At 37.3% G+C, this 12,138-nt stretch overlaps 1 protein-coding gene across 1 annotated transcript in view; it reads right to left on the bottom strand.

The window, feature by feature from the left end:
* The window catches only part of GNAS (GNAS complex locus), a 60,558-nt gene that overhangs the window by 35,075 nt on the left and 13,345 nt on the right, over positions 1–12,138 (bottom strand). The window contains exon 3 of the mRNA XM_009274721.1: positions 7,596–7,693. Within this exon, the coding sequence (XP_009272996.1) occupies positions 7,596–7,693 (98 nt within the window). The remainder of the gene's footprint in view (positions 1–7,595; positions 7,694–12,138) is intronic.

Here is a 12,138-nt window from a genome sequence, read left to right as displayed (position 1 = left end):
AATACGTTGACTAAGAAGTCCAGATACTACTGTACCAAACAGACTTTAAAGCAATTACAAAAATATGCATCTGACATTTGCTTTAAAAAAGCTCAAGATTATTTCATTTTCTCTTTTTGAAATAGGTATTCTCAGGGCTTATGCACATTTTGTCATTTATCTGTATTATTCATTTATTAAAATGCTTAAAATCATTTGGTGATGCAGCATAACATTCTTTATCAAACAACACAGTTTGCCCTTTTTACCACTAGTAACAAGGAATCTGTTAGTCTCTTTAGTGAATTATTTTTAACTCTGTGTTAATTAACTCTATGGGTATAGGCAAACCATCAAGAAATTGGGCTACAGAACAACTTTGTCTGCAGAATTCTGAACTGTAGCCAAGTACTTTTAGTACAGAATTACCTTACGAAGCTGCATCATTCTTAGGTTTATACAGTAGTAGTTACTGATACATTCACATTCTTTGATAACATCACCTTTGGTTTTAAAGCAGACTGTTAAAGTAAAATATCAGCTGAGAGACATCCTGAGCAAACTACCAACTGGACTCAACACAGTATTCTTCACCGGCTAACTAAAAATGTCAATATGCTTGTTACTTAGTCCTGCCTTCGTGACACTGTCTTGATGCGCTTTTGCCATTCAAAATGAAACTTAGCTGTCAGAGGAAAACAACAATCTACTGAACAAATCACGTGGATGTCTACTTATGATCACAGAGGCAATTTATTATTTTATGGACAGATTTTATTTAAATAAAATGTTAACATTCATGCCAAACTTTCATAAATACTCTTGAGCAAGCATGTGCCTAACCTAAGTAAATTCTGTGCATGTGAATTTGTTACTGAAAGAAATAGCTGCTGTATGAGCAAATGCTTCATTTGCATGTGAAAGCAAATGTAACACATTGAGAAATGAACATCCATTTCCACTAAATCAGGCATCCATGAGCACTTGCACTAGGGTTTATCCTTAACTCTTGCGGGCATTAGCAAGTGATACACTTAAACTAAAAGGCAAAGTGTAGCTATTTGGATGCAGGACTGGGTCAAGAAATTGGGGAAGAAGTTCCAACCCAGCTTTTTTATGCTCTTCAGATCAGGTCAGCCCTGCCTCCAGCTGAAGGCAAATCCCTAATATTTACAACTCGACACGGAAAGGAAGTTGCATCTGCAGCCCAAGGCCAGAAAGGGACTGACACATTAACAGATGTGTGGAACAAAGGAGAAATAAAAGTGGCAAATGACTGAAGGTGATGGGAAGCGGGGGGGTTACAAGTGGCAGAGCAAGTGAAAGTGGAGGCAGAAATTGGATTTCTGGAGCAAACAGTTAAACACTTTCACAATAATTCAGAATGATACAGTGGGCATTGCACAGACCTCAAAAGCCTGTGGTATGAATTCTTAAATTATTCACATTTTGGACTTGTAAAGGTCTTTCTGCCATTATGGCTCATCACTTTTAGTGTTTTCACTTATCAGTGCTCCTAATTCATAATACTCAAGCAAGCTATTCCAGGACACCTTTTGTTTTATCTTGCTTCACACTGGGATGTAATTTATTTTGAAGACAGAGTTTATCTGGGGTTGAGTGTAGCTTGAAATTATGAATTTATGATTAGCTGTGACAACAGTGGGAACATGTGTTGGATTCATAATCCATTTATTGGCTAAATTTAGGTAATCTGGTTTTCACAGCACTTGCCAGCAGGCACATCCCTGCTACGAACAGTCAGCAAGAAAGGGCAGACACATTGAGTAGTTAGGTATAATTCAGCTACTTATATATTCAGACTCATTTTGTTGGTAGTGACTTCACTAAAGTCATGCAAAGACAGCAGTTACTGTGCTTCCCATCATCTACAGCAACCTATTTCTGCACCTAATAGCCCACTGGATTGCAGAGGAAATATAACCAGGGCTATATTTCTTTTTTTTTTAAATTGAAATTTAACCTCGTTTAAAACATGGTGCTCTGTTCCCTCAGGCTGAAGACGAGTAGGGAGAAGACCCTAATTCAGTTATGTCTAAGTGCTGTGGAATAAAGTAAGGTGGGTTTTATCATCAAGACTAAGGGTTAGAAGTTAGATGATCTGGGTCTATTCCTTGGCTTGCCAAAGAATTCACACAGCAGTAGGCAAGCTCATCAGTTTTAGATCAGTGAAAGGGGACATGAATATTATTCTTCCTCACAGGAATGTTCAACAATATAATTGTTAATGTCCGTAAGAAGCTCATGTATGCCAGGAATATAGGCCAGGGAAATTCCTGTCCTGTTGAATGTGAATATGCAGACATAGCTTGCAGAGCTGGAGGAGACAAGAGCAACTACTCTGCCAAAATCACATTGAGTGGAAAGAAAGTAAAAAGGAAAAAAAAAAAGTAGTAAATATGAATAAGAAACTAGACTAACAGTGGTACCACTGATAAATCGGCCACTATTTAAAAAGGTGAGATGCTCAGCAAATGCACTTTACTACATGTTCCATGAAGGGAACTTTGTCATGAAGTGAAATCAGCATGGAAGAAAATCATTAAGTGCTCAGATCGGGGCTCTTAATTGCTCTCTACAAGTCAGCAAATCCAGAAATAAAACACACTGTAAATCTTAATAAAAATATAAAGAATTTACAACCCATAACAAATTTAAAATTAAAAAAACAGCGCGTCCACATCTGCTGATGCTTTAGCAGCCCTGCACAGCAGTCAGCTAATAGCTGCACTCCCCTCCTTTCTTTGATAAGTATTTTAAAAACAAACATCTTAAAAAATACTTCTCATAAAACTCTTCTGGAGCAGCCTGGCACAGTTTCAAGCTATCGGAGTGGCTCTGCTGGTGCTGAAGTTCGAGAAACACGACTCTGCACCTAGACCGGCCACCTCCCTGTGCTTTCTCCTTCCCCGAAATGGCAGGCGGCAGGAGAAAAGCCGGTGCGGCCGGCGGCAGGAAATAGCGTGAGAATGGGCTCCCTCATGCTACTTCCAGCCCTTCCTGATATCGGAGGGTGTGAAATGGGTTGCAAAGACTGTCTCTCACATTATTTCCTTTTCCACCCCCGCCAAAACCAGGAAGCGCCAGCTAGGAGATACGAAGAGAAAGCATAGCGTAAAATGAAGCACAAAATCACATTGGTGGCCAAGGCTAACTAAAGCAAAAATTCAAGGATCTGTGGGCACAGCCTAATATTAGCAAGTCTAGAAAAAGCACTAGGAGGCTCATGTACCCAGGCTTTGCTTTTGATTTGCTAAATAGCTAATCCAAAGGCTACTGACACCAAAGCAATCTTCTTCAGGACATCCACAGACTTTGGGTCAGACCTTACAGGACAGTGCTGGCATCCTTCATGCCCTCGTGCCACAAACAGCACATTCATATGGGAGAGATCCTAATTCCTCTGACTACTCTGCTGCGTATTTGTGAGGCTTTAAGAACAGAAATGAAATGAAAACCGAGGTAGAAGTATTAGCAGCAACAGCACTTCAGAAAGATCGTATTTGTTTATATTTGTCAGAAGGCATGTATTTGACAAACAGGTCTTGGCACATTACAGTGGAAATGGCTCCTACGTTCTTAGTATTAAGTAATATATTCTAAATAAAACACAATCCTGTGCCTTCAGGGAATAAATATGAAGGATGGTAAATCATTTATTTATCACCGTTTGGGGTTTTCTATATTCTAGACACTTCTGCGTTCTTCTGTTTATTATTAGCCAAGAGCAGTATCACATGGCAGCTTCAGTACAAACATTCGTTCTCTTCTGTATACATCCCCAGAAGATGCAAGAGCAATGAAATTTGGTCTCCTCATAGATAACGCTCCCTCCTCACAGCTAAAATACACTCCTCTTGGGGAGAAACTGGTGACAACCTCACAGACCGTGTTGTTCTAAAAGCAGAATTGAAACTAATTACTTAGTAAGTCCAGTTAAGAAAAGGGAAACAGCCTCCTTTCCTTTCTCTGCCTCTCAAGACTGTAAAATATGCCTAGGCAGGAAGTACAGTAAAGCTCATGATGAGCAGAGGCAGCTACTCTTTCAAAATGAACAGGGTTCCTCCGAAGTGACATTTTCATTTAGCCAGTGAGCTTGAGGATAAAGGGCAGGATACCAGAAGGGCTCCCAGCAGATGAGGTTAGTGGCCAGGCCTCCCAGCTTCACGCCTGCAAAGATCACAACTGCAGTTAAATGGAAAGCCAGGACGGTACCTGTGGCTTTTGGTAAAGTGAATATAAACGTTAACTTCTTATGGGGAGACACTGAAAAATTGTAGCGAGTCAGCAGGAAGTATTGTAGTATTTAAAGTTACTGCTCAGGAGCAGGTGAAAAATACCATTTCCAGACTCTAAACACCTACCTTCGAGTCAGGTAGACACAACACATTAGGCTGAGAATTGTATTCGTTCCCACTTTCCTGGGAAAGAGCAAGCAGCAAAAAGTGGCTTTCCCCTCATCCTTTGTTCATCTAGGAGAGCTCCTGACTCATCAGCTAGTTCTCTTCCTTCCTCAGCACAAACTCTGCAAGAGTTTAAGCCTCCATCTCCCCAACATCTTTCTTTTCAAGATGCTCCAGCATCCTGCAGCTATGCCATACAGTCCTTAACTCTGAAAGACCTTCTGTTGGACTATAGCTAAGCTGCCTACAGGGAGGACCAGTTTTTATCCATGAAAAGCAGAATTGTAAAAGTGCAATGTCAAACAGAAGGGAACTGGGTAAGTCCTCATGGCCTTCCAATACCTCACTGCCACCACCACACCATTAACAAAAGATGGAAGTAAGAGGAGGGAAAGGATTTGTGCCAGTTCCCAGAAGACAGCAGGCAGGATGCCGGGTGCTGCCGCAGCCTGCTGCCTGGAACAGCTGCCGCACAAGCAGACCACAAGCCCTGCAACGTGCCCGCTCCCCGAGGACAGGCGACACAGACCAGCCCTTAAACTCTTCAAGATCTGCATTCATTTCGTGGAGGTTTGGCAGAAACAGAAATGAATTTCATTTTGATACTAACGTTTCTGAAAGCCAAACAAAGATATATGCGCCTCACTGTTCCCTGCTAAAAGACAGACAAAATTGATTTTTAAACATTCGGCAGAATCTCCTTGCAAAGCTTCCTATATATAACCGTGTTACTTCCAAGAGTGAAAAAAATTTCTTTTTTAAAAAATGCAGAATGTTAAATGAGCCCATAGCAAGACAAACTTTACACTAAGCAATTCACACTTCAGAAAATGACAGTTTAAAAAAAAAAACCTAAAAGTTTTACAAACAACTGTAAAAAGTTAATTTTTGTGAACAAGAAACATTGTTTAGAATTTTAAAGTAATTCACCAAACAAAGAATCCATTAATATTTAAGAATTTAATCAACTTTCAAGAGCAAGAAGGGATTTTTGGAAGCTGGATTGATCTTGAAAGAGAAAAGCCACTTTTCCACCTTCCATTTTAAGTATACCTTTCTTGTTTTAAACAAGAGGGGAAAGTGTTTAGAACCCAAGACTCTTCTCTGAAAGAACTGATGACTCCAACGCAGTTTGCTCAACTTTCTCTTTTAACTTCTACTAGCCCTAATGACAGTAGCTTGCACATTCAAATTAAAATAGTCTTCACTTGATAAATCTCAGCTACATTTTCTATTTTGCCTTTGCTACATTTTTTTAGAGTGTGCTCACCAGGTTAATTTCAAGGTATCAATCATGTCAGATTTTACAGGAAGTAACTTTTGTCAGGTCCCTTGAAAATTTAAGATGATAAAAACAAGTTCAGAATTTCAAAGTGACATTAACCTCCAAGCAAACATTTTGCTATTAGAAAAACCTCTTACTTTGCATATTCTGTTATTAAAAACAATGCCACTGCACGATCAGAAATGCCAGAAAGGACAAGAACTAGCGAAACTAGCAATTAGGCAGCTCCTTCTGCAAGAAAATAATGTCATACACGTTACTATCAAATTGAATTAATATTAGAATTATTAAATATTTTGGAAGGAGACAGCAATGGTATCTTAGGAAAAAAAATCTGTAGTTTGTCAGCAGTGTACAAGGTTTATTTTTGGCTCAACAGCCCATGATGTAGAATTAAGTGTTCCACTAGATGGAGCAGGATGGTAAAATCGTCATGAAGGCCACCCCCTTTGCTGACCCATGAAAAAGTCAATGTCCAGCAATCAGGGACGATAAGAATTTTAGCTTTCTTCTGTGCATTCAGGGCAGAACAAAATTTGTTCCTCTTCCAAAAAAGGGCAACACAAAACCCCCTTAGTGCTTAACAATATTTACTTCTTCCAGTCATAGAAGTTGACTATTAACAAACACTAACCAGAAACAAACAGATAACCAAACACTATCAGAAACAAAAGTAGTTTTTCCCCATTTCTATCAGCTTTACACTAGGAAAGACAAAATTTACTGGATAGTTGACAGAAGATGAAAATCTTGTAGTATTTTTTGTTTTGTAGCAACTGAACTTGCAAAAAGTTCCATGCCAAATGATCAAACATTAGTCACCTAATGCAAAAGACATCACTACACATCAAACAAATTCACACTAGAAACAATGGCAAAACTTCAAAGAGGCTCCTAAAGACCTGGAGCTGTGCAAGTCATAGTAAAATTATCTCCCTGGTCTCCTTTTCAAACAGAGCTAATTGTTGATTTACCTTTAAGTCTACCTAAAGAAAAAGAACCTACCCTAAAAAAAGAACCTTACAAATTTTATTTCATCATATGTTCTTTAAGAGATGCAGTAGTAGACAAACGGCAGTTGTCCATTATCATGTGAAATGAGAAACCTGCATTTCCTTGACCCTTCTCCAAAAGAAGTAGAGAGAGTATAAACTAACAGAGAACAGTTTTAGCCATTAATATTCCAAATTTAAGGCCTGCAATTCTTGAGTATACACAACAAAAATACCAGGAATGGTCACAATTATCACAAACATCTTACCACAAAAAAATTCTGAACCATGCTATATTTCTATATGTGATAAATAACTGCAAACATGCAGCAGTCTCTCATGACAATACTAATTATCACAGTGGTATAAATAGCAGAAGAGACCGAATGACTCAGATATGTGCACAAAGGCACACAAGCAGAAGTCCTGGTGACTGATCACAGGCTGCTGCTCATGATTGTTGCTGTCACCTCTTTTGTTTTCAGATAAATAAACTGCACTAAAAACAAAAGCTACAAACATGAGCATGTTTCACACCAACGTACTTTCCAACTTACTAAAACTTGCTGCAGTATCTGAAGCTGTCATTTGGAAAGGAACTGGTCTAAGTGGAAGAAGCAGGAAATTTGGTCTTCAAGACAATACAATTGTCCACTGCATTAAGGTGTCAGCCTGTATTAAGACCATTTGAAAGCATCTGCAAAGTTTTCGATATAGCTATTATTGTCTAACTGAATGCCAGTTTTTCCTACCTCTCTGAACAGCTGATTACCAAGAATTCACTATATAGCATACACTCCTTTTCCAAGGTAAGGAAAAGTAAGCACCAGTACCATCCAAATCACTGTCATTAACATTCAATTAAAAAATTTGTATATCGCAGTCAATATACAGCAGAATAGAAACAATACTTACTACTGCGCACAATCAATCAGTTGATATTCGTTAGATCTCTCATAGCAGGCTTTCACACCTTCGTCTTGCCAAAGTGTTTTTGTGTGTTCATAAAACTCCTGAAAGAGTAAAAATAGTATTAGCAAAATGGATTATATATGAAGAGAATCGACAAATGGTAACATATCGTTACACCACTGTAATGAACAGTAAATGGTAGCATATTTAACAAAAAACTTTAAACATTTTCAAAACCTGACTACAAGTTCAGTTGGCTTTCTTAGTTGTTTTGACTTTAACGTTTTGTAACACTTAAAGAACTGCTTCTCAATCATTTTGATTGAGTCCAACTATATATTGAAAGAAGGGTTAACTTTTCATTAATGACAATTCTGTTGGCATTTTTAATAATCAGTACTATTTGATAACATTTGTTCTTTAACTCACGATTCCACTGCATGTTATATTTATTTGGCTGTCAAGATTTTTATTTTTCTTCAATGAAACACTATTTCTCAGTAATTCTTACATAAAGATAGCAAATGATGATTAGGTTTTACTTGACTTTCCAAGTTAGTGAGGATCTTCAGGGACTATGTAGACATCTGTACCTTACTTAACCCTGTATCACTTGACTCAAAGTATTTGCAGAATTTATTCTTTTACGGTGTAAAAGGATATTGGACTCCAGAAGAAATACAGTGATACAAAGCTAGATAGTGTTTTGATTGTGTCAACCTTAAAAATTACAAGTCAAGATATGAAAACAGACAGCCAAAAATGCGATGCTTCAGTTTCATTGAACCTGTAACACAAGTGTAAAACGCAACCAGAAGCCCGTTCTTTTTTGAATATAAAAGATGTACTTTGGCTTCACAGGGATGTGTGCAATATGTAATTGTATTTCTGGCTATTAGTCTAAGATCTCTGAATAGACTTAGAAAGAACAGCAGCAGCCTAGTGACTTAAATACGCACACCACTGTGGGCATTACTTTTATCAACGGCCATGAACTTTTCTTGGCTAACTCTCAGAGCTTTTAAAATGTTTTGGACTAAATACTTTTATTCTGATTTTAAGTGGTTCAGGTAACTTACTCCAAATCAGCTTTTTCGCATCCAGGACAGCATGTGACCTTTAAAATAGTTGCTGTATATATTCTGTTTCTCCCCCCACCCCTTTTCTTTACAGTAGAAATATTTTAAAGAAAAAGAATATATTATTTTAAATAGCCATTTTACTGCTTCGAGGTTCCTCCATTAACTTAGCTTTGGAATCACTCCCTCTCTTGGGATATCAGTCTCTCACATTCTTTTACTATCAGTGTAGTACAAAGAAAGGGGCCACATCCAAATGTGACTTCCAAGGTTCCACTTGAAAATACCTTTTTAAAAAATTCACTTTCCTACCAGAATGTTAACTAACACCTGAACTGTACCAGAACAGTAGATGCTTTAAATGGCATCTTAAAGACGCATAATGGCATCTTAAAGTAAATTTAGTGATGCAGATTTTCAAACCATCCTCTTTTTGGCAGGTATAAGATGCATATGTGATTGTATGATCATACAATTGTGAATACCAATGATGGAAACAGCCTATCAAATGTAAATTTGATCTTGCTTTTATTGCTGTTGAATATTCACTAGCTGCACATACACACAAACAATAGCAAATGCACACTACACATCTAAAAAACTCTCTATGGTAAAATTTTGTTCTAATTTCTTTTAAAGATATTATAAAGTTTATACATAGTATTAGATGTATCTTTTCAGTTTGTTCCCTGCTTTTATAACTGTTCATGAACAAAAAGGCCAGTTAAATGTCTTTCATAAGTAGATAAGAAGATTTTACTTGATTTTTAGTATTTGTAGATTGTACAACCATTTGCTGTTAAAGGAAGTAAACGATAAATCAAAATCTTAATTCCAGTCATCAGTTTTCTTTCTCCCACTGCTGGAAATATTTTCATTGGATGCTTTCATTTTGAAGGTTTCCAATTTTTTGGCAGTTAGGGGACTGTCAATTACCTTCAATCTTCAACTGTATCACAGCATAGTGAGGAAAATATCTTTCCAAAGCAAAAAGGAGTAGGAAGAGAAAGTAAAGGAGAGAGGGGAATTTTCTGGAATCTCACTGTATTTGAACCAAACCCATTTTGGGGTGGCTTTATAGATTTATTTTAAAAAGTAACAGTAGTCTAATACAGAACATCTTACAACTCACTCAACTTATTACTACAAAGCTGGAAACTGAAAAATTGAATCGTCAATTGTACGAGTTATTTTGCTGAAACAGCAGCTGATTCAAATGGACACATACCATTTAAATCTCCCATCTAATCAAGATAACTTACACCAGACTTCAGATAGTTAATGGAACTATTTGGCAGAGATAAGGTTCTAAAATAGACATCTACTTCAAACTGGGGTCAGCATCTGCCAAGCCAATTATCTCCAAATATACCCCAAAATACTGGCTTCATCCTGCATTACAGTAAGTAAACAAATAACTAGGCAAAGATAAGTTTACAGAAAATGCAATAGAACATAAAGATTCTTCATCACCTACAAATGCACATTTAAAGTGAAAAGAGGCAGTGCCTTAATGAAAAAAAGTCACAGCACAGTAAAACTGCCACAAAAATGAGACACAAAAGTCCTTCCTCACTACTGTTTCTCACTACAATTACGACATTCTGGTAGAGAACTGATATAAAGTAATTATTTCAAACAACTTACGAACTCCATCATACCTTGTGGAGAAACATTTGGAGTAGTTTCTGCAATCAGACTCTTAAAACGGGATGAAAAGTAAATCCAGTTCCTGGCCCTAGCATAAACACATTGATAATAAAAAGCCTAGGATTCAGTTTAACAGAACAGTTACATATTGTTCAGAAGAGTCCACCCTGTGTATTTTAAGGGCAGTTCTTAACTTCTAAGAAAATACGTGGATTACAATAATGAGACAATGATCAATGTTTGTGCCTTGTTAGGCCAAATTAGCAATAAAATACTTAGTATTGCCTTTATGTCTGTCCTGCTAATCTGAACTATAACCAGCAATACTTATGCAATCTTTTCAATACGGTTATTAACTGTCCATGTGGGATGGAAAAAGAATTTAAGTCCACATTCTTTGAACTTTTTAAAGGCATTTCAAAATCAGGATCTACAGCAAGTAATGAGCAATAGATTATTATACTAAGACACAGTGGGGTTTTTGGAGGGGGGTGGGGTGTTTGTGTTTCTTTTGGTCTTTTGTTGTTTGTTTGTTTTCATTTTGTTTTTAAAACCAAACTACATGACTTGTGATAGCCAAATATGAAGGCCTTTTATTAATAAACAACCTTTTGTCTTTAGGCCACATCAAATACATCTTCACCCATTTTGGGACTAATGCTGACCCAGCTTACACAACTGTAAACTAGGAAGGTGTTCACCAAAGAAAAGTTGGAACCAGGCTTATAGAGTTCCACTCTTGCTTTATTAGAAGCCTGCTTATACTAGTGACTGATTTTGGAATTAAGACATAGTAGCTAGTTGCAAAAAAACAGATTCTCCCTCCTCCCCAGTACACCTACACTAACCACAATTCTGAAATAATATTTAAGAAAAAGAATAACATAAGAAACCCTCAGCATCCCATTTGAGTCATGGAATGTAGCCTGGGGCTACTCTCAGGGAAGGCAAGTAAAACCACAAGATTTGTTACGTATTCAGGTAAAACAGGGGCTTCGGAAGCCACTAGAAAAATCAAGTTAGCAACAGGGTGGGGGTTTTTTTTAGTTAAATAGGTCTAATTTGTATGAGATCTCTAAAAATAATGTGTTAGGAAACAAATTAACCAAAAGTAGCAGGCAAATTTCCTGAAAAGAAATAGCCAGAAAACTAGTCCTTACATGTCTGGTTCTTGTTTCCATAACACTGATTCATTTGCTGGCACATTCTAATATAACAGACTCTACAGCAGCATCAACACAGGTTTCTCTTGCACTATAAAATGGAACTCCTAACAAAACAGCTAAAATAAACAAATAATGCTAAACAACAATTTCGTTTGAGATGACATTCCACAATAAACAGGATTTAAATGTTAGGTTCCAAACGATCCATAGTATTTGCAAAGTGTGGTCATATTATCCATTCTTGCCCTATGCATAATTAGAACTGAAAAAAAAATATCCAAGTTATGTCATTTTCCATTAAAAAAAAAATGCTGCAGTTACACGATACACACCCAAGATCCTGTTTAAACTATAGCTGAAGCTGTGTAAAGCAACAAAAGTCAACATAAGTGATGACAGCATGGCATCACCAAGGAAGGTGAGAAATGAATTCTTCCTAGGAATTATGTCAAGATTGTAGCATTTATTTACCACTAGACCAGACTTTACACTTTTCAAAGCGCTAACGTAACCCTAAAGAGGGAGAAATTCTTGTGTAGAACACTTCGGGAAAACGATGCCAATGTAACACAAATCTGAACAGAACAAACAGGGCTTGACTTTGAATGTGTTCAGGCTGGGCAGGGGCATAGTTTGAATTCCGGGCACAAT

The sequence above is a fragment of the Aptenodytes forsteri genome, unplaced genomic scaffold (assembly GCF_000699145.1).
Source record: "Aptenodytes forsteri isolate BGI_AS27 unplaced genomic scaffold, ASM69914v1 Scaffold112, whole genome shotgun sequence".
Classification (NCBI taxonomy): domain Eukaryota; kingdom Metazoa; phylum Chordata; class Aves; order Sphenisciformes; family Spheniscidae; genus Aptenodytes; species Aptenodytes forsteri.
This window is presented reverse-complemented; position numbering and strand designations above follow the sequence as displayed.